We start from the raw sequence: 26276 nt of genomic DNA on the forward strand, positions 1-26276 counted from the left end.
AAGGGTCTACTAAACCCGGACCCGAGGGAGTAGGTGGAATGGTTGATGCGCTCCCCGCGGTTGCCATCCTAGCTGAACGCGGCGAACAGCACGCCCAACGGTGCCGCCGCCGCCGCCGCCTTCGAAGCCCCCGCCCTCGTGATGGAACCCTCGTTCGATGACGTCCCCGAGGTCGTCGGCTGGATGTCGTCGATGGTCGACCGCGGCGGCCGCGCGAGCCAGGAGAGCCACCGGCTGTTCCTGGCGCGGCGCACGGCGCTCGAGATGCTGCGGGACCGCGGGTACAGCGTGCCGGAGTCCGAGCTCGCCCGCACGCTCCCGGAGTTCCGTGCGTGGTGGGCTCCGGAGCCCGAGGTCGAGCGCCTCACCTTTTCCACCTTCCTCGCCTCCGACCATTCCGACAAGGTGAGTTTACTGCTCCTTCCCCGGCTCTGTGCATCCATATTCATCGTCAATAGTACTAGCAATTAAGGACCGTCTTACAGCATTATTGCTCGTTAGCGCGCCACAGTCCAATTGGGCTGGGATAGACGAAGCATTGCAAATTTGAGAAATATAGGAGGAACAAAGAGAGGATTTCAGTGTTTTGCTCACCTTTCTTCATTGACTTTTTTTCATTAAACCGCGCATATCATTAATCAACAATCAGAATACATGTACAAACACACGCGACAACATCTATAGAAACTAGGAGTTGACAGACGTCCTGAAAACCATGCAGAGAGGATCCTGAGACATGGAAAAATACAAGAAGGTCCATAAGGATCCCTGCACACACCGAAGCTAACAATTGCAGCCAATATCCACCGCCGCGGAGGCGGTCGCCGGAGAAGAAGCACAATCTCCACCATCGCCATAATGGCTTTCTGAGTCGATGAACAGGCCTGCTGCAAGCAGCAAGGCACATGTCGCTGTGGCACGTCGACCGGGGAACATCCCCATGGTAACCTGGACCCGAATCCGCCGCATCCCATTGACGTAGTTGGGAAAGAGCGCCAGATCCACAGCCGTTGTACCATCAATCCCGCATCAGGAAATCCATCTCATCCCAGCCTCCGACAACAACAACAACAACAAAGCCTTTAGTCCCAAACAAGTTGGGGTAGGCTAGAGGTGAAACCCATAAGATCTTGCGACCAACTCATGGCTCTGTGGTAGGAGCTAGGGCTCTACTGGGTCTAGGCCGAAGATTGTAGGGGAAGGAGGGAGCGGGGCGAGGCTTGGACCGCGGCGGCCGGCGTGCTGGCGCCGTCTCGCGCGGAGGGAGGGGCGGCGGCGATGCAGGAGGCGGCGGCTAGGTTAGGGTTCTGGTACCTCTGGGAGCCGGGCAATAGGAATAGTCTTATTGCTTAATTTCTAAAAGAGTCTTACAACTGTTTATATAACCACGATGCTAATAAAAATAAGATAACTTTTGGGCTAAGCCCCTAACTAAACCTGCCCAGTGGGCCTCCTCCGGGTATAAGTTACCCTGGTCATAACATCTCTCCTCGCCTGCACAAACAACTCGTCCTCGAGCTGGAAGTCTGGGTGTTGGCGGAACTCGTCGCGCTGCTCCCAAGTGCACGTCGACCGGGGAACATCTCCACCATCCCACTGGAACAACAAGTACCACACCCCGCGACGTAGCTGGGCCTGCAACACCTTCGCTGGTCCGGGAAGGAGACGCCCGTCAGAGGTCGGAGGAAGCACGAGTGTGGCCGCCGGTGGCTCCCCACGGAAGGGCTTCAGCAGCCCCACATGGAAGACGTCGTGGATGCGAGCACCGGCCGAAAGCTGAAGGCGGTAGGCCACCTTCCCAATGCGCTCCAACACGGAAAATGGCCCAGCGTAGCGAGGGCCCAGCTTGCGCTTCGCGCGCGGGTCCAGGAACTGCGTAGAGCGGTGAAGAAGGCGCAACCACACCCAGTCACCCACCGCGAACTCCGCCTCACGATGGTGGCCGTCATAGTAGTGCTTAGCAAGCTGCTGGGCCTGAATGAGGCGTTGCCGCACCTCCGCAAGCATCTCGTCGCGACTGCGAAGATCGCCCGCCGCCTCCGTCCGAGCCGTCGCCGGGTCAACCGGCAGGATGGGCGGGGGCGGGCGGCCGTAAACCACCTCTAATGGCGTGGCGTGAAGGGCGGAGTGATAAGAGGTGTTGTAGCAGTACTCCGCCCATGCGAGCCAGTCCACCCAAGCGCGAGGACGATCACCTGTGACACAACACAAATACATGGCGATCACCTTATTTACCACCTCGGATTGGCCGTCCGTCTGAGGATGGAAGGCCGTGCTCAGGCAGAGCTTCACGCCCGCCATCCGGAAGAGATCACACTAGACATGCCCCGTGAACACCGGGTCCTGGTCGCTGACGATCGAGGAGGGAAACCCGTGGAGGCGGACGATGCTGTCGAAGAAGGCACGGGCCACAGACGTGGCAGTGTAGGGATGGCCAAGCGCGATGAAGTGAGCGTACTTGGAGAAGCGGTTGACCACCGTGAGGATGACGGACTTGCCCCCCACCTTGGGAAGGCCCTCGATGAAGTCCATGGAGATATCAGTCCAGACCTGAGAGGGCACCTCCAAGGACTATAGCAGACCAGCCGGCCGTAGTGTCTCCGTCTTGTTGCGCTGGCATGTCACACAAGACCGCACCCAGTCCCGGACCAGGGCCCGATCACCGGGATGTAGAAGTCGGCGCAGAGACGGTGTAGGGTCTTCTGCACACCCTCGTGGCCGGCCGAGTGTGCCAGCAGCAGAACCTGGTGACAGAGGTCGTCGTGGTCCGGCACGAAGAGCCGGCGCCCATGCAGGAGCTATCCATCCGCTAGGCGCCACGGCTCCTCCAGGTCACCAGCAGCAAGTCGCTGCCGAAGGAGCTGAGCGTCCGACGCGTCCGCGGTGGCCCGACGGATGTCGGCAAAGAGGGTGAAAGAGGGCCCCGAACGGATGCAGAGTGCCGCCCCATCGGAGTCGCCGACGGCTGCGTCGTGGTCGGCGTCGCGGTGGGACAGGGCGTCGGCCACGGTGTTAAGGCGGCCCGGACGATACTCGATGTTGAAGTCGCAGCCAAAGACCTTGCTGATCCACTGGTGCTGTGCCACGGTAGACAACCTTTGGTCCAATAAGAACTTGAGGCTGTAGTGATCCGTGTGAATCCGGAACGACCGGCCCCAAAGATAGGGCCGCCAATGGCGCACCGCCTGCACCAAGCCAATGAGCTCCCGCTCATAAGCCGCGAGCTAAAGATGGCGCGCGACAAAAGGCCTGCTGAAGAACGCGAGGAGTCCATCGCCCTGATGAAGGACGGCGCCGAACCCCACACCGGAGGCGTCGCAGTCCACGACGAACGGGCGGTCGAAGTCAGGCATCTGAAGAACGGGACCTGTTGTGAGGGCCCCCTTGAGAGCCTCGAACGCTGCTGTCGCCTCTTCATCCCAAGCAAAGGCCTCGCGACGCAGCAGGCGCGTGAGCGGGGATGCGATGAGGCCGAACTCCCGGATAAATTTTCGGTAGTACCCCGCGAGGCCCAGGAAGCCGCGAAGAGCCCGCAGTGAGTGCGGTGTTGGCCAGGCCGCGACGGCCGCCACCTTGTCAGCGTCCATAGCAACCCCCTTGGCCGAGATGACGTGGCCGAGGTAGGCGACTGAAGGCGTCCCGAACGAGCACTTCGAGCGCTTAAGATGAAGATGGTGCACTCGAATCTCGTTGAAGACGATGGCGACGTGCTGAAGGTGCTCCGCCCATGAGGCGCTGTAGATAAGAACGTCATCAAAGAAAACGAGCACAAACCGACGCAAGTAGGGGCGGAGGACGTCGTTCATCAGAGCCTGGAAGGTCGCTGGGGCGTTGGAGAGGCCAAAAGGCATCACCAAGAACACGAAGTGGCCGTGATGAGTCCGAAACGCCGTCTTGGCGACATCGTCCGGGTGCATCCGCACCTTGTGGTAACCCGACCGGAGGTCAATCTTGGTGAAGAAACGTGCCCCATGTAGCTCGTCTAGGAGCTCGTCGACCATCGGGATAGGAAACTTGTCCTTGAGCATCAGGGCATTAAGGGCGCGGTAGTCGATGCAGAAGAGCCACGTGCCATCCGACTTGCGGATGAGGAGGACCAGCGTCGAAAATGGCGACGTGGAGATCCGGATGATGCCCAAGGTGAGCATGAGCGCACATTGCCGCTCCAGCTCGTCCTTCTGTAGCTGGGGATAGCGGTAGGGGCGCACTGCAACTGGCGCCGTGCCTGGCAGGAGATGAATGCGGTGACCTGTTAGAGTACGTAATGGGCCTAATGGGCCCATTAGTCTTAGGGTTAATTAGAGATAAGGGTCGCTTGCTTAGGGGTCAAGTAAGCCTTGCTTGGGAGTCAAGTAAACCTCTCTATATAAAGAGAGGAGATGTATCAATCTAATCAAGCAAGAATTAAGAAGGAAATCCCTTCCCTCTTACCCGGCCGTGGGCAGAAAGGCCCCCGGCCGGCCCTCTCGCGCCCTCCTTCTAGCAGCGCCATAACAATTTGGTATCAGCTAGCTTCGGTTCGATCATGTCTTCACCACCGCCCAACCCGTCTCTTCTGCTGCCGGTCACGACCGTCGCCCCACTCCTGCCCGCGCCGGGATCTTCCGTCGCGCCCGCCCTCGTCGTCCTCACCCCGGAGGTGTCCGGGGTGCTGCGGGACCTAACACAGGCGGTCCAGGAGATCCATCTGTTCTTGGCCGGGTCCTATGGGCCGCACCCGGCTGCGCCGCCCATCACCGCCACCGCGCCGCCGTGGCAGCCGCCGCACCAAGCGGCCCCCGCCGCGCTCGTCGGGCTGCTGCAGCAGCCGCTGCAGCTGCCATCCATCGCCCCGTCCTGGTTGCCGTGGCAGCCGCCGCACCAGGCGGCCTTCGCCGCGCTCGTCGGGCTGCTGCAGCAGCCGCTGCAACTGCCATCCACCGCCACCACCGCCCCGTCCTGGTTGCCGTGGCAGCCGCCGCACCAGGTGGCCTCCGCCGCGCTCATCAGGCCGCTGCAGCAGCTACCATCCATCGCCCCGCCCTGGCTGCAGTGGCAGCCACCGCTCCTGGCGACCTCCGCCGCGCCCGGCGCTCCTCCGCAGCAGCCGCTGCAACTGCAGCAGCCATCACCGGTCAGCTCCGGCCCCGCATCGACCGCGCTGACGGGAGTCCCGATCCACCAGATCAAGTTCCCGCCGTCGCCATCACCGCTTCCCCAGGGCGTCCCCATCCAGCAGATCAAGCTTCCGCCGTCGCCGTCACCGCTTCCAGCTTGGATCACTACCCGCCACGTGTCGGCGACGGTGAGGCTGCAGGCTGCTGCACGCGGCCTCCTAGCGCGTCGGCGTGTGCGGGAGTTGCGTGGTCTGCAGCTGCCGCTCCTCCCAGTTGCGCTTCGCTGCGTAAAGGACCTCGATCTCGTCCGCTGCGTCGGGGATCTTGGGCATGCGGTTTCCCCCACGGGCGGCGGGCATGCTGTTTTCCCCGCAGGCAACGACCTCAAAGTTTGCGACATCAGCGGTTGGGGGGGGGGGCGCACCCCTCCTCGTCATTCTCCATCGCAAGCCCTCCACTCTTCCCTGTGCGGTGCAAACCAACAGCCGTCCGGCAGGGAGAAGGCATGGTGTCACCGACAGCAGCGCACCGCGTAGCACCACTGCATTCCGCCACCGGCCGCCGCGAGGGCGCCTCTGCTGGTCACTCTTGCGACCACTTCCAGGTGGTCATACACATGCACTCCTTTTGTCTAGGTGGTGTCCATGGGATCCAGGTGGCTGTACACGTGCACGTCCGACGTGCGGATGGTGTCCACTTTTTGTTAAGGGGTCCAAAATAAAGCGTCCCAGTCCATTTCAGGTTGAGAATAATAAAACAAGCCGAGATGTAAAAGGCTTCTTTTTAGGTGTTAGGTTTTTGTTGCGTCAAGTCATGGTTATAAGTTGGTTAGGCTGCAGCTCGAGGACAAGCTGCATGTCCAGGTGGGGTGTAGTGTTAGAGTACGTAATGGGCCTAATGAGCCCATTAGTCTTAGGGTTAATTAGAGATAAGGGTCGCTTGCTTAGGGGTCAAGTAAGCCTTGCTTGGGAGTCAAGTAAACCTCTCTATATAAAGAGAGGAGATGTATCAATCTAATCAAGCAAGAATTAAGAAGGAAATCCCTTCCCTCTTGCCCGGCCGTGGGCAGAAAGGCCCTCGGCCGGCCCTCTCGCGCCCTCCTTCTAGCAGCGCCATAACATGACCATACACCTGTGCTGGCGGAAGACCCTGAGGCTCGTCGAAGAGGTCGCCGTGCTGCTGCAAGAGGTGATCCAACAGTGGGTGCTCGGGCTCGGTGGCGGTCGCGGCCAGCTGAAGCTGCGGCGTCGCTGGTGAGGCGCCCCCAACGCCTTCCAACCGGACCCGGCGACCTATGCGCCAGGTCATCGTCAGGGCGTCGAAGTCCCAGAGGATGGGACCGAGGGTCCGCAAGAAGTCGACGCCGAGGATGAAGTCAAAGCAGCCCAAGTTGATGCCAGCGCACGTGATGGTGAAGTGCTCGTCGCCGATGGTGATGGGCACGTTCCGCGCCAACCCATGGCACCGGAGGCGGTCGCCGTTAGCCACCGTGACCCGAAGTTGCTCCCCGACTGTCGGCTGAAGCACTAAGCGGCGCATGGTAGCCTCGGGCAGGAAGTTATGCGTGGAGCCTGTATCCAGGAGGGCTACCAGGCGCTCGTCGTGAATCATCACCGGCAAAAGCATAGTCCACTCGTCGCGGATGCCGGCAAGCGCACGGAGCGAGACCACGAGCGCCGTCGCCGGAGCGGGCACGGTGGTGGCCTCCGCAGGAACTGGTGGCGGCAACTCGCCGAGCCCGTCGGCGGGTGTGTCCTCCTCGACGTAGTCGACCGTCTCCAAGTAGAAGAGGCGCGGGCAGACGTGGCCCGACACGTAGGGCTCATCGCAGTTATAGCAAAGCCCCTGGCGACGTCGCTCGAGCTGCTCGGCCTAAGAGAGCCGACGGAAGGGCCGCGTCGCAGTCGGAGCGGTAGTTGCTGGAGCAGCCGGGGGCATCCGGCCCGACAGAGGTGCTCTTGGCCACCTCTAGCCGGTGCCGCCTGCTGCAAGGCCTGCGCGCGACGCTCGAAGGCGCTACTTAGTACATGGCCGTCTGGAGGTCCTGGGGTCCCCGAAGCTCCACGCCCACGCGCATGTGATCCGGAAGACCGCTGACGAAGAGCTCGGCCCACTGCTGCGCCGTCACGCCCGGCGCGTGGCATGCCAGGGCCTGGAAGCGGTTGGCAAAGTCCTGCACCGTGGAGGTGAAGGGGAGGTGGCCGAGCTCCGCCAGCCGGCTCCCGCGTATCGGCGGCCCAAAGCGAAGGAGACATACCTCGCGAAAGCACTCCCAAGGGGGCATGCCGCCCTCGTCCTGCTCGAGGGCGTAATACCACGTCTGTGCGGCGCCCCGGAGGTGATAAGAGGCGAGCCAGGTGTGGTCCGACGCGGAGCGTGTGTTGCCCCCGAAAGAACTGCTCGCACTGGTTGAGCCAGTTGAGGGGGTCCTCGGTGCCGTCGTAGGTGGCGAAGTCGATCTTGGCGAACCGTGGCGGCGTCTGGGTATGACCGTCGTGGCTGTATGGCTCGGCGGTACGAAGCAGCGAGGGGGCAAACGCCCGGTTGGTGGACACCGGGGGTCCCTCGTGGAACGATGGTTCGCCGGGGCCCGCGTAGTGACCCGCGGAGCCGGAGGGCCCGCCGTACTGCAGGGTGGGCGCCGGCTGTTCGCCGGCCGTAGTGTAGACCGGCGGTGGCGACGACGCGGACAGCCAGGCCGGGAGCGGTGACGACGAAGGTGGGAAGCGGACCTGCTGAATCGGAACGCCTTCTAGCGCGGTCGGGGCCGGCCCGGTGCTGAGCGGCGGCGGGGGGGGGGGGGGGGCTGCAGCTGCAGCGGCTGCTGCATGGGGGCGATTGGCGCGGCAGGAGCCCTGACAGCCGACGACGGCCACTGTGGCCATGGCGGGGTGGCGGCGGGGGGCGGCTGCAGCTGCAGCTGGGGCTGCAGCGGCCCGGCAAACGTCGCGGAGGCCGCCAAGTGCGGCGGGTACCACGGCAGGGCCGGCGGCGGTGGCCCGTAGGGGCCTGCCAAGTACAACTGAATCCCCTGGACCACTGTGACGAGGTCGTGGAGGACCCCGGTGACCTCCTCCGGGTTGTAGACGGCGGCTGGCGGCGCGGTGGAGGGAACCGGCATCTGGGCGATGGGGGCACTGATGGTGGTGGAGGTCGGCAGCGGGAGGGATGGGGTGGGTGGCGGCGAAGACATGATCGCAACCGAGCTAGCTGATACCAAGGTGGTAGGAGCTAGGGCTCTACCGGGTCTAGGCCGGAGATTGTAGGGGAAGGAGCAGGGCTCTACCGGGTCTAGGCCGGAGATTGTAGGGGAAGGAGGGAGCGGGGCGAGGCTTGGACCGCGGCGGCCGGCGTGCTGGCGCCGTCTCGTGCGAAGGGAGGGGCGGCGGCGATGCAGGAGGCGGCGGCTAGGTTAGGGTTCCGGCTCCTCTGGGAGCCGGGCAGTAGGAATAGTCTTATTGCTTAATTTCTAAAAGAATCTTACAGTTGTTTATATAACCACGATGCTAATAAAAATAAGTTAACTTTTGGGCTAAGCCCCTAACTAAACCTGCCCAGTGGGCCTCCTTCGGGTATAAGTTACCCCGGTCATAACACTCTGGCACATGGATAGCAAGCTTCCACGCACCCCTGTCCATAGCTAGTTCTTTGGTGATACTCCAATCCTTCAGGGCTCTCTTAACGGACTCCTCCCATGTCAAATTCGGTTTACCCCGCCCTCTCTTGACATTTTGCGCACGCTTTAGTCGTCCGCTATGCACTGGAGCTTCTGGAGGCCTGCACTGAATATGCCCAAACCATCTCAGACGATGTTGGACAAGCTTCTCTTCAATTGGTGCTACCCCAACTCTATCTCGTATATCATTATTCCGGACTCGATCCTTCCTCGTGTGGCCACACATCCATCTCAACATACGCATCTCCGCCACCCCTAGCTGTTGAACATGTCGCCTTTTAGTCAGCCAGCACTCAGCGCCATACAACATTGCGGGTCGAACCGTCGTCCTGTAGAACTTGCCTTTTAGCTTTTGTGGCACTCTCTTGTCACAGCGAATTCCAAAAGCTTGGTGCCACTTCGTCCATCCGGCTTTGATTCGATGGTTCACATCTTCATCAATACCCCCATCCTCCTGCAACATTGACCCCAAATATCGAAAGGTGTTCTTCTCAGGTACCACCTACCCATCAAGGCTAACCTCCTCCTCACACCTAGTAGTACCGAAGCCGCACATCATGTCATCATGTACTCGGTTTTAGTTCTACTAAGCCTAAACCCTTTCGATTCCAAGGTTTGTCTCCATAACTCTAACTTCCTATTTACCCCGTCCGACTATCGTCAACTAGCACCACATCATCCGCAAAGAGCATACACAATGGGATATCTCCTTGTATGTCCCTTGCGACCTCATCCATCACCAAGGCAAAAAGGTAAGGGCTCAAAGCTGACCCTTGATGCAGTCCTATCTTAATCGGGAAGTCATCAGTGTCGACATCACTTGTTTGAACACTTGTCACAACATTATCGTACATGTCCTTGATGAGGGTAATGTACTTTGCTGGGACTTTGTGTTTCTCCAAGGCCCACCACATGACACTCTATGGTATCTTATCACAGGCCTTCTCCAAGTCAATGAACACCATATGCAAGCCTTTCTTTTGTCCCTGTAACTCTCCATAAGTTGTCGTACCAAGAAAATGGCTTCCATTGTCGACCTCCCAGGCATGAAAACAAACTGATTTTTGGTCACGCTTGTCATTCTTCTTAAGCGGTGCTCAATGACTCTCTTCCATAGCTTCATTGTATGGCTAATCAACTTAATTCCACGGTAATTAGTACAACTCTGAACATTCCCCTTGTTCTTGAAGATTGGTACTAATATACTCCGTCTCCATTCTTCTGGCATCTTGTTTGCCCGAAAAATGAGGTTGAAAAGCTTGGTTCGCCATACTATCGCTATGTCCCCGAGGCCTTTCCACACCTCAATGGGGATACAATCAGGGCCTATCGCCTTGCCTCCTTTCATCCTTTTTAAAGCTTCCTTGACCTCAAACTCCTGGATTCGCCGCACAAAACACATGCTGGTCTCATCAAAGGAGTCATCCAGGTCAATGGTAGAACTCTCATTCTCTCCATTGAACAACTTGTCGAAGTACTTCCGCCATCTATGCTTAATCTCCTCGTCCTTCATCAAGAGTTGGTCTGCTCCGTCCTTGATGCATTTGACTTGGCCAATATCCCTCGTCTTCCTCTCTCGGATCTTGGCCATCTTATAGATGTCCTTTTCGCCTTCCTTCGTGCCTAACTGTTGGTAGAGGTTCTCATATGCCGGACCCCTTGCTTCACTGACAGCTCGCTTTGTGGCCTTCTTCGCCATCTTGTACCTCTCTATGTTGTCTGCACTCCTATCCAAGTATAGGCGTCTGAAGCAATCTTTCTTCTCTTTAATCGCCTTCTGGACATCATCATTCCACCACCAGGTATCCTTATCTTCGCTTCTCCTTCCCCTGGACACCCCAAACTCCTCCGAGCCCACCTTACGAATGCAAGTTGCCATCTTCATCCACACATTGTCCGCATCCCCTCCTTCCTCCCAATGGCCCTCCTTAATGACCCTCTCCTTGAACGCCTGAGCTACCTCCCACTTGAGCTTCCACCACTTCGTTCTAGCGACTTTGGCACGCTTATCCCACTGGACACGAATCCGAAAGCGGAAGTCAGCAACCACCAGCTTATGCTGGGGTACAACACTCTCTCCAGGTATCACCTTACAGTCTAGGCACTCACGCCTATCTTCTCTTCTCGAGAGGATGAAATCGATCTGGCTAGAGTGTTGGCCACTACTAGAAGTCATCAGATGTGATTCTCTCTTTCTAAAGAGGGTGTTAGCTACAATCATGTCGTAGGCTAGAGCAAAGTTTAAGACATCTTCTCCTTGATTCTTAATGCCATAGCCAAAGCCCCCATGCGCCCCTTCAAAACCTGTGTTAGATGTACCCACGTGGCCATTGAGGTCTCCTCCTATGAAGAGCTTCTCGCCAATTGGTACACTCCTAACCATGTCTTCCAGGCCTTCCCAGAACTCCCTCTTGGTGTTCTCATTGTGGCCTACTTGTGGGGCATACACGCTGATAACATTGAGAACTAAGTCCCCAACTACCAGCTTGACCAGGATAATCCGGTCCCCACGTCTCTTGACGTCTACCACTCCATACTTGAGGCTCTTGTTGATCAAGATGCCTATGCCATTTCTGTTTGCAGCCGTCCCCATGTACCACAGCTTGAAGCCAGTATCCTCCACCTCCTTCGCCTTCTGTCCCCTCCATTTGGTTTCTTGGACGCAAAGGATATCAACACTTCTCCTCACCGCTGCATCAACTAGCTCCCGAAGCTTCCTTGTCAGAGACCCTACGTTCCAGCTACCTAAGCGAATCCTCCTAGGCTCGGCTAGCCTCCGACACCACTGCGCAAAAAAAAAACAGCAACTATCGGAGATTAAAAGAAGACCTAATCTCACCGTCCCGGCCGGATGGTGAGAAGACCAGGCCATCAGCTTCTCGATGCCGTCATGGAGATCGTCGTCGTGTGAGGAGCAAGCCTAGGCAACTTTATTCGACGCAGTGTCGTCCTCATCCTTCCGGCGCCACCTCAACTTTTTTCGACTTGTGTCAGGTGCATGATGATGTTACTAGGTTTCCAATAGCAGTTGCAGATTGTTGTTCTTGTGGTTCAGAATGTTTACGGTTATCATCACTCTGCAAAACGGGTGCAATTGATATCTTCTTGATACTAATATACCCCCTCTATCTAAACATCACTCTGCAAATGGATGGCTCAATTTAGCATGTATGTACTGAAGTTCAATGTTTACATAACGTTTGTGTGGGGTGGGGGTGGGGGTCTAATTAGTGATAGTTCATTGAGTTTCGACAGCTACCTTGTGCTGTCGGAACACACCCCACCATGTCCCCACATTCTGGCCCTAGCTTTGGGCCATGAGTGGCGGCATTGCCGTCGTCAGCGCCTGAGCCGGAGAAGAGAAAAAAGATCGGTTTTCAATTTGGTGATCGGCAACTTTAACCTAAGTAAGAAACAAGTTTCAACCAAGGGCTTTCACTCGTATAATCTCCACGAGAGAATCAATTTTGAACTCTCACACAAAAATATCAACCGAATGAATCACAATCTCTTACCTGGTGAAGACAAACTCTCAACTTTTTAAAATGGCACCTCCAACCCCCCTCCTCCGTGAAGCTTTCAGTCACTACAAAATTCAACTAAAAAGGCGGACTATAAACACAAAAATAACTATATACAGCACTCTACCTCATGGTGTCAGCAGCAATTGCTGGGAAAAGAAAGCCCAGATCTGCCCCTCGCCTCACCAACTCCCAGCGCAGACACCAGTGAGAATGGCAGCGTGAACGGGGAGGGACTCGACAGTAGAGGAGGATGCGGCGCAGCGGAAGGAGGCGGCAAGTAACTGTGGTGGCGCTGCTCTGCAGGAAAGGGAAAGAAACACGCGGGATAAATAAGGAGAGAACATAAAAGGGCGACGACAGAGGTGGTGTTGGCGTCCAGTGTTAATGCAGTCGAGGGTGGAGCCGTGTGCTCGGAGCTCGTTCACCCGAACATAAATTAGCCTTTTTTTGCATATCATATAGATTTAACTATGGTTTAACTCTTATCTCAGGTGAAAATTCTATTCTGTGGACCAGAACCTGTCAAAATCGCAACTATCCAGGAGATATATGACCAGATCGAAGGAGAGAACTTGTCCAGACTTATTTTGATATTGCAGGGAAAGATAATGCCTAGAGCTAAAGAGTCTGTTAAGGAGAAATTCACATTTAAAGTAGATATTTTTCAGGTTAGTTTTGTATAATTATTCATGGCTTTGTTGGAATTAAAATTATGTAAATGAACAACAGCATTGACTGTGTTGAAATTAAAATTATGTAAATAAACGACATGCCACTAAGTAAAGCACATCAACTAATTTGTATGTACATTTTTGTGCATTCAATATTGATGCTTGAATGCTTGACGTAGTGTAGCATACTCTATTGGTTTGAATCAGAATCCAGTGTACAAGTTTCTGCAAGTTATGCTCTCAACCTTGAATACTTATTCGCAAAAAAACCTTGAATACTTATTTGTAGTTTCACGACTTCTGTCATGTACAGCAAATGCTTAATCCCTTGTAGTTTCATCACTTTAGTCGTGTACAGTTGATGCTTTACTATACATATATGATATGTTATCTATATATTCTACATTATACACTTTATATTCAAACTGATGTGCTCCTCCAACTGAAGGTCAATGAGTTACTGGTTAACATTAGTAAGCATGCCCTGAAGCCCAAGCATGAAGTGTTGACTGCAGAAGAAAAGGCCAGGCTCCTGAAGAAGTACAATGTGCAGGATTCACAGGTACGTCTATCTATAATTTATTACTGATTACTAATTTCAATTAGGTGACAGTACTGAATATATTTATTCTAAATTGTTACAATATCCAAGAAGTTTCTTTTTGGAGAGTCAGAAGTATATATCATTTATTTGTTATAATTATATTGCCAAACAAGAATTCTTAAGATGGAAACACATTTAAAATATGTTTTCATAGATTGAAATATTTGGTCCAGCTTTAAGCTTTAAAAGTTTCTATATTTCTGTTTATTGAAGAACATGCAGTTTCTATTTATTTTTTTCTGGATTCTTTAGCCAGATGAGAACAGTTACCAGGTTGAACCAATATCTATTATGGAGAAAATATTTTCTAATTGTTAAAACAAAGAGTGACAAAACAGTCTGCACGTACAGTCTAGGGGTCATATGCCTGTCAGAGATACAGTGTCTCTCTTCACAAATGGGTATTACAAAAAATGTTCTAGCAACATTGAGTTGGTGCTTTGCATTTTTTAGATGATCTTCTTGTTTGATTTATGGTTTATCTATATTACCAGTAGAGTTAAAACTTTGGCGACTTGTACGATCATGTTTTTGAGTATTATTTACTGGAACTCATGCTACGTCCGCAGAACTAATTGACTATTTTCCATGTGGAAAAATTAGTCATTTGCCACTCCAAAGAGTGGTGACTGAGGATTTGCCGTTTTTCAAATCTGCAAGTGCATTGATGATTTTCCACTGGGAAGAGAGAAATAGATGAAAATTTGCACCTTCTCTGTTATTCTATCTTCCTTTTTCTTTTGCTCAAGATATGAATGTAAGAATACAATATTTCTCTTTGTCCTCTCCTACCTTTGCTTCTTCCCTACCTCCACATTTTCTCCTAAGGTAGCTCCCCTCCTGTCCCCATGCTTGAATACCAAGGAGGGCTTGATATCTCCCTTTCATCCCCTGTGTCAAATCCCCGCCTTGGAATCTCCAAATCCTGATTGGATTATTCTCCTCCATACTCTGTCCTCAACCCCACTCTCCTAGTGCTATACAATCCCACCGCTGCCACAGCAGGAGGCTGCACAGAGGCGACGGTGTACTTGTTCATGGACATGGCAAACCTTCATATACATTGGAATGCCAAGGTGCCCAACAGCTTCCCCTACCCTTGTTTGTTACGAAGCTCCACTCCCTGTCAAGTTTGTGACCCCCAAGCTTGGGAAGGAACTTTACTCATTATGGAGCCAGGCCCTCAAAAAAAAAGGAGCCACCGCTATCATATTCTGAAAAAACTCCCTTGGCCTCAACTTTGTTGGCGTCTCCTGCTGTGCCATGACTCGTCCAGCAAGCCCTGCAATTTCAGCAACTATGAAATGATGTCAATGTCATCAATTGTACCCCCATTTTCACCTCTTGTGGCTGACCTGGTCCTTTCTTAAGCCACGGCGATCAATGTGGCATAATATATAGCAGACAGCAGGCTGTTCAGTGATAAACGTGTCAATACTAATACGGCAGGCGGCAGGGCATTTCCGTGGTCAATGTGTCATACTATATGCAGGCTGTAGGGCTATTCATAGCCGGGTTCGCCAGCTGGTTAACTCCCAGTTGAAGATGCAAGAATGACAAGAAGAGAAGGTACATGAGTTAAGAGCTCTTTTATGTAATGAGTTGGGCAAAAATGGGGTTGAACAGGCTATCGGGTGGGTGATGTTGGGAGCTGGCTTGGAGAATGAACGATGGGGCTAGAGGAAAGGAGGGTGTAGGCCAGTTGGAGGTGGAAGAGGATAAAACGTTGGAAATTGTATCTCATCTTCTCTCTTTGTAGTGTCAAATCTTCAATTGCGAATCTGCAAACGGCAAATCATCGATCACTATCTATTTTCCCCATTTTTTGTGGGATCAAGTGTTTCATGCTAGAACTGTGATGTTATTTTTCCAGTCTTGCTGGCGTTGCAAGTTTTTTCCCCTGCGGGAACGATATTGCAAGTCGCTATGTGAACTATGTAACCTTTTTTTTGTTACATCCTGCTGGATGTCACTATTTCCTTCACAGATCAGCCTGGCTGTTGCCTATTGGTCTGCATGTTAGTTCCTAGTATGTGCTTGATTGTGTTTGCAACATGAATGTGGCTGAAGGAAGATCACAATCCCTTGTTGTGCTTGGATGCGATGATGGAGACCATCATTGATACATTTTACCATCCTGACCACTTGCGTCTCATAGACATATCATGCTGATAATTTTCTGATTTGCCATAATTTTTTTGTGAGGTTGCCATATTATTTGTGTTCTTATTTGGTTTTGTTTAAACTAGAACTTTGATGTATTACCCAGTTTAAGACATTTAGTATTTCCACACACTAACTGATTGTGCTGTTACCATAAAAGAATTGAAGATAAGTATATTAATGTCTTAGTCGCTGTGGGGCATAGCTCATTATCCTTTTGTCTGCCTGTTGGATTTTTCACATGCCTAAAATGCCAAACTGCATTTGTTATTACTCCTCATCAAGTTCTTTTTGCATGAACCTTCAATTTCTTAAAATCCTCATCAAGTTGTTATATAGTTATTTTTAACCACAGTTTGCTGAAAATGGTGCTTTTATCTTTCAGCTCCCTCGCATGCTAGAGACCGATCCTGTTGCTCGCTACTATGGCCTCGGCAAGGGAACCGTGCTTAAAGTTACATATGACAGTGAGCTTACTGGGAACCATGTGACATACCGATGTATTTTCTGAGGGCTGCATGTGTTTCCATGGATGAAAGGTGTAGCAAGCTGTTTGTAAAATCGTGTTAGCTCTATGCTGATTCATTGGCCTGAAGGTATTTGGGACTTCAGGCGTGTTACACCGAGCATGGTCGACTGGATTCAAGCCGTATCCGTTTACTAGAGCTAGCATAGGTTTTACATACAAATCAGATGTCAGAAACCTGATTAAGATGAAGAACCAAGAAAGGAAAAAAGATTGACTGTCAAACAATCTTTCTTCAGCTAACAACTGTGGTTTGGTCTGCTTGTCTTGGGTAAAATTTCGTCATCTGCCGCCTTTCTCTTGCGGATGTTGCTGCTATCACCAGTGCTGTTATCTGTGGGGTTACTGCTGCTGATGGTATCGCTGCTGCTGTTGTTTGTGGGGTTACTGCCGCTAATGGTGACGGTATCGCTGCTGCTGCTGTTGTTTGTGAGGTTGGTCTCGCTGTTGCTTAGCAGGTCTTCGTCCTGGTGGCAGTGCTCCTTGCATCTGCTTTTCATTATGTGGGGCTTGAGCTTGCTCATGTCTGATAGCCGTACTGGTTTTAGGAAGAACTCATTTGCTCCTTCCTCCAGGCATCTGATTCAGAACAAACAAAACCGTAATTGTCAGAGTTCATTCTAAGATCCTACTACTATATTTCTTTACAGCTTTATTTATGTCCATATATTTGGGTTTTTACTCCATATGCGCCGATAGAAATAGACAAGTGGCACTGGTGAGTTGTCTGCTACTATAACCCTTTTTATATAGAGATAATCGACTCGAAAGATCGACAACCGTATCATTCCATATCTTTACTATTTATTTGACACTAAATATTTCATGATAGAATATTAGCACGACGTGAGCTGGGTGGGGGTTGTTCCTTTATTAGAAGGCATGTGACCCCAAATCAATAAAGGATTCCAAGAGATCTTGGTGTCTAAATTTAGATCAAGGTCTATCAAACATGTAGTAATAACAGATGAGACTATCTGAATCTTTTCTAACGGTGGTTCAGCTATAAAGTTTCTAAATCAGCACCATCAATAATCAATCTGGTTTCCAAAACAAACAAGATTTTGGGTCCGTAACCGTGCTCACCTGTTGATTCTGGAAGGTATGTTCTCCGATGACATGATCACAACCGGGATGTCCCTGAAAGACGACGACTCCTGATTCAACAAAAGCCAGATGGAGACCATTAGCCACCATGCTCTTCAGGCTTGAGCAGACCAAATCAAACTAAAAAAAAAGGGCTGGTACCTTGATCTTCTTGAGCAGATCGTACCCTGTCATCCCAGGCATGCAGTAGTCGGTGATGATGAGGTTCACGTTCACCTCGACGTCCTGCTTAGGACCAAACCCAAAATTAATCAATCAGAAACAGTTTCAGAGCACTAGTACTGTGGCTGCGCACATGATAGACCATCTGTCTTCTTACCAGTTGGTCCGCATGGACAGAAGAAATGGAGGCGTCCTCGCCATGGAGCCCCAAGAACTCGAGAGCCTTGGTCCCAGAATCCACGGTGGTAACTGCGGAAACAGAGACTCTGCCTCAGATGCCATGGCATAGCAGGAACACAACTTCGTATGCTGCAAATGAAATTGATTGATACCTTGGAAAGAAGATGTCTTGAGGAGCCTCTCAATGAGCTTCCTGTCGAGGACGCTGTCATCCACGGCCAAGACATGGAACGGAGCCTCCGCGATCGCCACCGCCATCGGAGAAGAAAGAGAGAGCGTGTGTTTTGTGTGATGGAGGAGGATGCTATGAGGAGAAAGCAAGGATGGTAGAGTTAAGGCAGGAGGTGTGTGCGCTTGGCATGAGAGAGAGAGAGAGAGAGAGAGAGAGAGAGAGGGGGGGGCTTTCCAGGAGCGTGTGGGTGGAGTCGAGTTTATATGCACCGGAAGCACATGAGAAAGGATTCCAGGGAGATATGGGGTGGGGAAAAGGTGGGTGGAGAAAACAAGTGTGATGACCAAAGGAAATCCCGCCTCATGGAAAGCAAGATCCGGGCCAGATTTCCCCCAAATCTTGCCATGAATTGACTCCACCATAGAATAGACCTGGCAGGCCCATCAGCCACAGCAAAGCCATGGTCCACCATTTTCTCTTGTTCCCTTCCCTTTCTTTCTCGTTTCCTGGCCTGTCCTCTTGCTCGGCTGACCTGAAAGGAAGATTTGGGGTCGCTTCTGGCGATTTGGTAAAGCGGAGAAAAGATGAGGAGATCTTCCACAGGTGTGACCTTGCGGTTTGATGCGCGTCCATCTCATCTGTTGGTTTTTTCCCCTTCCTTTCCCTTCCCTGTATAAAATCTGTTGGTGGTGCATCACTAGTTGGTTCCTACCCGGGACGTCGAGTCTGCAGTACAGACGTGTTACGACCAGCTGCGAGTTATGTGGCTCCACATAATAGTATGCGGTGTTGCCAATCAGTGGCAGTTCACTTGAAAGGGTGTGGGCGATGATGTTTCTTTTTTAACTCTCTGCAGTGAACAAACATAGCAAATCTGACGGCTTTGGGTATTAATTTATGATGTTGCGAGTATGGCAATTTCCTTCGGTAGATTGTGTCTTGAAAGGTTGTGGGCGATGATGTTTTGCTACAAATCTGACGTTGGATTTTTTAGCATGACAAATCCCTGATGTGCTTAGTCTTTTTTGCCAGGACTTGATATGCTTGCTGAAGAAAATTGTCATGCTCACGACAATATAATTTGTCATTCCGAGCATCATATTTGACATGCTTAAAAGTCCACCGTTAGATTTTTAATATTTCCGATAGAAATTAGAGGTCATTACCCCTTAATAAAAAAACGAGTGCCTATTCATCGGGCACCCGGGAAAAAAACCAGTGTCAATCGTTAGATGACCATCTAACGACCAAGATCGTGCGTGGAACTATTCCTGTTCAACCTTCACATGTAGCCGGTCGCGCTTCTCATTACCCCGCCCTCCCTTAACCCGCGGTGCTGCCTCCACCCCTGGCCATCCCTTAAAGGTCTCGAGCAAAAAAAAATCCGCCAAGCCCGCAACCCTCCCCCCTCCCCTCACCCTAAACATAGGGCTAAAATTCAACATCTGCATGTAGTTTGGTTGCCTGCATTAGGCTTCCTGCATCAAGGAAGCAATTTCTACTACGTTTTTTGGTTGCCCGTGTCGCTGTTGTTAGACAAATAGCATGTTGTTTGGTTGCAAACGGCATAAGGTGTGACTTCACACTAGTGGTGACCTTACCACACACACTAGTTGAACAACGTCTTGTTCTAGCTAGGAAACAAATGACAGTTTATCTTAACTATTAACAAATGGCAGTATAAATTATTAAGAGCCATATGGCTGAATAGGAGAAAGTTCATCGATGCTAACTAGGTGGCAGTCCATCCTCTTCTTCTTCTTCTTCTTCTTCTTCTTCTTCTTCTTCTTCTTCTTCTTCTTCTTCTTCTTCTTCTTCTTCTTCGTCTGACCTCTACTATCCTACATTGTCTGAGCCCACTCCAATGTTTTGTTCTCCACGCTTCATTGTTAAACGTCTCCACACCATGGCCAGAGCTGACCACATCATCGGGCATCATATCTTCCTCGCCCGGCACAAGTTCATCACAACCCCATTGTAGGATCTAGTTATAAAGGATTGAACATGAAAGAACAAGCTTAAATTGGGTCGGGTAAGGGTGGAATGGCTTTTGATGCAGGATCTTAAACCCATTCTTCAGAGGTCCAAATGCCCTCTCAACCCTAACTCTAAGGTTGTAGTCTCTGAGATTGAACAGTTCCTGAGGAGTCCTAGGATATTTCCCACCAGAGGAATCGCTCAGATGGTACTGGTTTTCCTGAAGGGTGGAAGAACACATGTCGACATGCATAACCAGCATCTCCTAGGTAGAACTTGCCATCGGGTCTAATCATGTTGTCACTTAGAATGTTGGCATCATGTGCTAATCCTCCCCAGCCAGCCAGCACATATGTGAACTTCAAATCGAAGTCAACAGCAGCAAGCACATTTTGGCTTGTATAGTGCTTGCTCCCCCTGCATGCTGCAGATTATGACCTCGACACTCTGAGAGTGACATAAGTACCATCTATTGCCCCAATGCAATTCTGAAATGGCATTGCAAGATGGTGTTATGGCTATAACAGAACAATACAAGCATATCAAGGCATCAACTACGTATTGTGCTCACCTTGAAGTATAGATACCATCTTGGGCTAGTGCGAATCTTGTTAGGAGTCCGACCGGTTTGTGACCTGATCATCTCTCCTCCGAGTTCCCCAACAACATACAACACTTGCCTAAAGTACCTGGAAATGGTCTCCATTGATCTCCTGAATGTGTTGTGCATAACCCTGAACCTCTGGCTATGACCTACAACATGCAGGAACATGGCAACTTGCTCTTCCATAGTGGTGTGGATGCTATCTTGTAGCAACCCCCTGCTCCTGAACGTTTGCACAAGCCTGGCGAAATATGCTCTTTTCATTCAAAGCATCCACGGGCCTATGTGTCGTTACGGTTGTAGATGTAGTTCATATTCACTATCCTCTCCCGATCTCGGATTAACATGGACCATACTAGATGACAAGTTTGTCATTCTGACGACCAACTCTCTTATGGACCAACAAGATCCAGGCCCGAACCACAGCTATCAACGATGCTGCCTGGACTACAAGCTTCATCCGTTCATCCACAACCTAAGCGACATCCATTGTGCGGTCAACAATGGTGCAACCGACCCTAAACGGTCCTAAGAAATGACCTAACAGAGGAGGGGGGTTGTATGCTACTTACCAGCTCAGGGTCGAGGTGGGGGGAGGGGGTATGGCTGAGACGAGGATAGCCGGGCGGAGTCAAAGAAGAAGGGGACTACAAGCTTCCACCAACGCCGCCGCTGCCGCTTCGATGGATCTGAGTCGTCATCGCCACCGATGCCCAGAATAGAGGAAGGGCTTGTCCGAGAGCCAAGTTGAGTGAGTAAATGGGGGAGGGGGCGAGGCTATATTTTGTGCCATCCCGCTTCCGTCAATTTTCGTCTCCAGCCATCTCCGTCCGAATCTCTCCTGCATCGTGCCCTACGCCGGGATGAGGTTTTGCGCTGAAAACGGCCGATTGAAGTGTTTCCAGCGAGCCAGACTCCGTGGTGCTTTAAGCATTATGCCGATGCGAGCCAGACCTCCGTGTACGCAACCAAACAGACTGTTTTCATCCCGCCCGGACTTGGTTGGGCTGTATGCAACTAAACGCGTCCCTAACTAATAACAAAAAATGGACCAGGGCAAATCACGTTTTCAGGTACCAACGAATAGCCAAACCGTAAATGAAAGAAGATTCTCCTCGTGGGAGTTGATCATATCTTCCATGATTCTGTTTGTGTAAAATCCTCGCAGCTGTACTGCATGCAGCTGGTTAACTGAAGTCAGCATATGTGAGCTGAGCTGAGGTAGCCACCGCCTGGAGTAGATAGAAGATAAAAAATCGGCTTGGCAACCTGCACATCCTCGGATTAGGAGCTGCCATCCATGTCGCAACCCGACGATCGACGCCCCCCCGATCGCATCCCATGATCGGAGGCCGAAGCGGCTTCGAGGATCCGGGCGCGTGGGCCTCGTGATATCGCGTCGCTTTCCACCCCCCGACGATCTGCTTCTTAGGCCAACTTCACCGTACGACCCTAAACAAACGTCCGCTTTGTTCAGATTTCGTTCGTTTGAGATAGCAATGGGTAGCACCGGCTCGTGTTGGAGGCACCCAGCGCAGCTGACTATCCCAAAACGTCCGCCTGCACTTCGGCCCACGTCTGCGCCTCATCCGCCCACAAGCTCGCGCTCTCGCTCTCGCCGCGCCGCATCAGTGCTTGCCGGGGTGTAGTAACAACACCCGAGCTCGCCCGCGCGCCCGTACCTGCCCACCCAACTGCCCGGTCACGCCGCGCTCGCTGGCACAGATGCCGCAGCTGCTCGCCCCGTGCTTCGCCTGCTCGCCAGCGCGGAGGCTGCAGCAACAGCCGCACCCGCCCGCAGCCCACGCGCTCCGCGCCTTGCCGGGGCGCTCGCCCACGCGCGAAGTTGCGGCACATGCAGCAGCGACGGCGGCTGGCTAGCTAAGCTAGCTAGCTAGCACACGGCGCCTGCTAGCACGCGCAGCTGTGGCCGCGCGTCCGCCTGCGCTCGCCGGCCGCCCGCGCTCGCCAGCCCCGCCGTTGCCGAGCCTGCCGCGCGGTAGCCTGCGCCGCCCAGCCCCGCCGTCGCCTAGCCCGCCGCGCCGAGCCTGCAGTAGCGCCGGCCTGCGCCGCCGCGCCCGCAGCGCCGGCCCGTGCCTCCGCCTACCACCGCGCGCGCCCCCATGCTTGCGCGCGCCCTCGCCCGCACGCCGCGCCGGCCGCGCAGCAGCTCGCGCTCGCCCTCGTCCGCGCCCTCGCGCCGAAGCTCGCCCGCGCAGCAGCTCGCGCTCGCCCTCGTCCGCCGTCCTCGCCCGCGCCATCACGCCGAAGCTCGCCAGCTCGTCGCGCCGGCCGCGCCGCACCTCGCCCTTGTCCGTCGCCCTCGCCGTCACGCCCGCAGCCGCGCGCGCCGTCGTGCCCCTCCGCCGCGCCGTGCTGTGCACGCATGCCGCTGCGCACCGTCGCCGGGTGCGGCCTTGCCGTCGCCGGGGCCCCGCTCGCCTCACCCGTGCTAGCCTGCGCATCCATGGCCCGGGGAAAAAGAGATAAAGGAGGAGAGAGGGGATGGGTGGGCAGATGGGCCCTTTTTATTTGTATGACAGGTGGGCCATACTGCACATGCAAGCGGACCGAGGCGGACGAGGAGCGGCCGGAGGGTGTTCGTCTGTGTCCGCTTTGGCTTCAAAACGAGACCAACTTTGATCTAGAGATGGGGTGAAACGGACAGGAAACGGACGAAAAAGTAGGATGTGGTCTGCTGCTGGGTCGTTGCATGTGTCTGCTTTTATCTAAACTGTGTCCGACGGACAAGATAGGGTCGCGGTGGAGATGGCCTTAGTACAGTAGTACTGCCCAGGATCGCGTCGTATCCGCTGCCGATCGCCACGAAAGTGCCGTTTCCCTGTGATGTGCCGCGATACGCCATGCCGCCGTGGGCTGATTGGGTGCGTGTTGTGGCCAGTTCGTTGCAAGTGGAGCGCGAGTGCGCGGGAGATTCCGTATCGTCCCGTGCGTACGTGCTGCGACGTCGACGCGTGGTACAGTAGAACCAACTGCTCGCAGGTGCACACACCGGGGATTCTCCACCGTGTCCGCGTGTGTGTGTTTCTTTTTCTTGTCATTCTTTTCATGCTTTCTCTCCTGCGTAGCTCTTTTTTATACTATATAAAAAAGAATGAAGCAAATATGTGGCAGAAATTACATGTGCAGTTCTTGTGGTTGACTGGCTGTGCGCCAATTTCTCCATGCAAGGGCCAATAAAAGTGCCTTCTCTGGATATCTCGTAGTACACATATAGCTAGTGGCAAACAGGTCAAGAACCGCTCTTTATGCAACCACGAGGTCTAGGACGCAGCATAGACGGGAGGGAAATGTGGTGAATTTGCTGCCACATGAATAAAACCCAAGAATACACTTAGAACATCTACAACCACATATAGCAAATGTGAGCCTCCAAACATCCACGCACGTGTACATGCGTATCCGCGAACAGTGACCGATTAGTGCATCTCAAAAGAGAACGCTTAAACCGTCTGCATACATCCGGGCTGAGCTGTTCGGACATGGTTTGATATAAAAAAATGAGCCTGTATTGATCCGCTGAGCGATCCAGATGGAATTTTTCAGCAAATCCGAGACAAATGTGGGGGAGCTTTGCAAGAGTGCAGACAGCAGACACGTAAACCGCCTACATACTGTTGAGGAACGCAGTAATTTCAAAAAAAATTCTACGCACACGCAAAATCATGGTGATGCATAGCAACGAGAGGGGAGAGTATCATCTACGTACCCTCGTAGACCGTAAGCGGAAGCGTTATGACAACGCGGTTGATGTAGTCATACGTCTTCACGATCGACCGATCTAGCACCGAAGGTACGACACCTCCGCGATCTGCACACGTTCAGCTCGGTGACATCCCGCGAACTCACGATCCAGTAGAGCTTCGAGGGAGAGTTTCGTCAGCACGACGGCGTGATGACGGTGATGATGATGCTACCGGAACAGGGCTTCGCCTAAGCACCGCTACGATATAACTGAGGTGGATTATGGTGGAGGGCACCGCACACGGCTAAAAGATCAATGATCAACCTGTGTGTCTATAGGGTGCCCTCCTCCCCCTATATAAAGGAGTGGAGGAGGGCGAGGGGCCGGCCCTCCTAGGCGCGCCCCAAGGGGAGTCCTACTCCCATCGGGAGTAGGATTCCAACCCTTCCAAGAGTAGGAGCAGGAGAGAGGGGGAAGGAAAGGGGGGCGCCGCCCCCCCTCGTCCAATTCGGACTAGAGGGGGAGGGGGCGCGCGGCCTGTCCTGGCCGCCCCTCCTCTTCTCCACTAAGGCCCAATAGGCCCATTACACTCCCCGGGGGTTCCGGTAACCCCCCGGTACTCCGGTATTTGTCCAAACTTGCCCGGAACCCTTCCGAAGTTCAAACATAGTCATCCAATATATCGATCTTTATGTCTCGACTATTTCGAGACTCCTCGTCATGTCCGTGATCATATCCGGGACTCCGAACTACCTTCGATACATCAAAACACATAAACTCATATTACCGATCGTCACCGAACGTTAAGCGTGCGGACCCTACGGGTTCGAGAACTATGTAGACATGATCGAGACTCATCTCCGGTCAATAACCAATAGCGGAACCTGGATGCTCATATTGGTTCCTACATATTCTACGAAGATCTTTATCGGTCAAACTGCATAACAACATACGTTGTTCCCTTTGTCATCGGTATGTTACTTGCCCGAGATTCGATCATCGGTATCTCAATACCTAGTTCAATCTCGTTATCGGCAAGTCTCTTTACTCATTCCGTAATGCATCATCCCGCAACTAACTCATTATTTACATTGCTTGCAAGGCTTATAGTGATGTGCATTACCGAGAGGGCCCAGAGATACCTCTCCGACAATCGAAGTGACAAATCCTAATCTCGATCTATGCCAACTCAACAAGTACCATCGGAGACACCTGTAGAGCACCTTTATGATCACCCAGTTACGTTGTGACGTTTGGTAGCACACAAAGTGTTCCTCCGGTACTCGGGAGTTGCATAATCTCATAGTCAGAGGAACATGTATAAGTCATGAAGAAAGCAGTAGCAACAAACTAAATGATCATCATGCTAAGCTAACGGAATGGGTCAAGTCAATCACATCATTCTCTAATGATGTGTTCCTGTTAATCAAATGACAACTCATGTATATGACTAGGAAACTTAACCATCTTTGATTCAACGAGCTAGTCAGGTAGAGGCATACTAGTGACACTATGTTTGCCTATGTATTCACACATGTACTAAGTTCCCGGTTAATACAATTCTAGCATGAATAATAAACATTTATCATGATGTAAGGAAATATAAATAACAACTTTATTATTGCCTCTAGGGCATATTTCCTTCAGTCTCCCACTTGCACTAGAGTCAATAATCTAGATTATACAGTAATGATTCTAACACCCATGGAGTCTTGGTGCTGATCATGTTTTGCTCGTGAGAGAGGCTTAGTCAACGGTTCTGCAACATTCAGATCCGTATGTATCATGCAAATCTCTATGTCTCCCTCCTTGACTTGATCACGGATGGAATTGAAGCGTCTCTTGATGTGCTTGGTTCTTTTGTGAAATCTGGATTCCTTTGCCAAGGCAATTGCACCAGTATTGTCACAAAAGATTTTCATTGGACCCGATGCACTAGGTATGACACCTAAATCAGATATGAACTCCTTCATCTAGACTCCTTCATTTGCTACTTCCGAAGCAGCTATGTACTCCGCTTCACACGTAGATCCCGCCACGACGCTTTGCTTAGAATTGCACCAACTGACAGCTCCACCGTTCAATAAAAACACGTATCCGGTTTGTGA

At 52.4% G+C, this 26276-nt stretch overlaps 4 protein-coding genes across 5 annotated transcripts; 2 read left to right on the plus strand and 2 right to left on the minus strand.

Moving 5' to 3' along the window:
- LOC125508680 (DNA-directed RNA polymerases IV and V subunit 5B) lies at positions 1 to 16941 on the plus strand. Its single transcript, XM_048673449.2, has 4 exons — positions 1 to 405; positions 12788 to 12964; positions 13416 to 13529; positions 16120 to 16941. Exons 1-4 carry the CDS (start codon positions 142 to 144, stop codon positions 16243 to 16245), a joined length of 681 nt encoding a protein of 226 aa, XP_048529406.1. The 5' UTR covers positions 1 to 141; the 3' UTR covers positions 16246 to 16941.
- LOC147971125 (uncharacterized) lies at positions 2566 to 6136 on the plus strand. Its single transcript, XM_087525917.1, has one exon. The coding sequence runs from the start codon at positions 4526 to 4528 to the stop codon at positions 5630 to 5632; it is 1107 nt and encodes a 368-aa protein (XP_087382043.1). The 5' UTR covers positions 2566 to 4525; the 3' UTR covers positions 5633 to 6136.
- On the minus strand, positions 6114 to 7981 carry LOC147971126 (uncharacterized). The gene is made up of 2 exons (XM_087522402.1): positions 7412 to 7981; positions 6114 to 6968 (listed from the first exon to the last, which is right to left on the minus strand). The coding sequence occupies exons 1-2, from the start codon at positions 7979 to 7981 to the stop codon at positions 6114 to 6116; spliced, it is 1425 nt and encodes a 474-aa protein (XP_087378528.1).
- LOC125508679 (two-component response regulator ORR9) lies at positions 16268 to 18133 on the minus strand. Of its 2 annotated transcripts, none has more exons than XM_048673447.2 (5): positions 17862 to 18133; positions 17687 to 17778; positions 17509 to 17595; positions 17347 to 17417; positions 16268 to 16839 (listed from the first exon to the last, which is right to left on the minus strand). In XM_048673447.2, the coding sequence occupies exons 1-5, from the start codon at positions 17965 to 17967 to the stop codon at positions 16500 to 16502; spliced, it is 696 nt and encodes a 231-aa protein (XP_048529404.1). In that variant the 5' UTR covers positions 17968 to 18133; the 3' UTR covers positions 16268 to 16499. The 2 variants fall into 2 exon arrangements, with proteins under 2 accessions (XP_048529404.1, XP_048529405.1); XM_048673448.2 differs by having other exon boundaries at positions 17509 to 17592; positions 17862 to 18005.
- Between the last annotated feature and the right edge of the window lie 8143 nt (positions 18134 to 26276).

Source organism: Triticum urartu, chromosome 5A (genome assembly GCF_056163025.1).
Source record: "Triticum urartu cultivar PI428250 chromosome 5A, HENAU_Tu73, whole genome shotgun sequence".
NCBI classification, from domain to species: Eukaryota; Viridiplantae; Streptophyta; class Magnoliopsida; order Poales; family Poaceae; genus Triticum; species Triticum urartu.

Bases quoted from the DNA above. Each gene is read 5' to 3' on its own strand.
- LOC125508680 (XM_048673449.2), top strand. From the start codon at position 142: ATGGAACCCTCGTTCGATGACGTCCCCGAGGTCGTCGGCTGGATGTCG. The intron at 406-12,787 runs GTGAGTTTACTG...CTCTTATCTCAG, and splicing joins CCTCCGACCATTCCGACAAG to GTGAAAATTCTATTCTGTGG. The intron at 12,965-13,415 runs GTTAGTTTTGTA...CTCCAACTGAAG, and splicing joins TTAAAGTAGATATTTTTCAG to GTCAATGAGTTACTGGTTAA.
- LOC147971125 (XM_087525917.1), top strand. From the start codon at position 4,526: ATGTCTTCACCACCGCCCAACCCGTCTCTTCTGCTGCCGGTCACGACC.
- LOC147971126 (XM_087522402.1), bottom strand. From the start codon at position 7,981: ATGGCCACAGTGGCCGTCGTCGGCTGTCAGGGCTCCTGCCGCGCCAAT. The intron at 6,969-7,411 runs GTATTACGCCCT...CGGCTCTCTTAG, and splicing joins CGGGGCGCCGCACAGACGTG to GCCGAGCAGCTCGAGCGACG.
- LOC125508679 (XM_048673447.2), bottom strand. From the start codon at position 17,967: ATGGCGGTGGCGATCGCGGAGGCTCCGTTCCATGTCTTGGCCGTGGAT. The intron at 17,418-17,508 runs GTACCAGCCCTT...TTGTTGAATCAG, and splicing joins ATCTGCTCAAGAAGATCAAG to GAGTCGTCGTCTTTCAGGGA. The intron at 16,840-17,346 runs GTGAGCACGGTT...GTTCTGAATCAG, and splicing joins ATACCTTCCAGAATCAACAG to ATGCCTGGAGGAAGGAGCAA.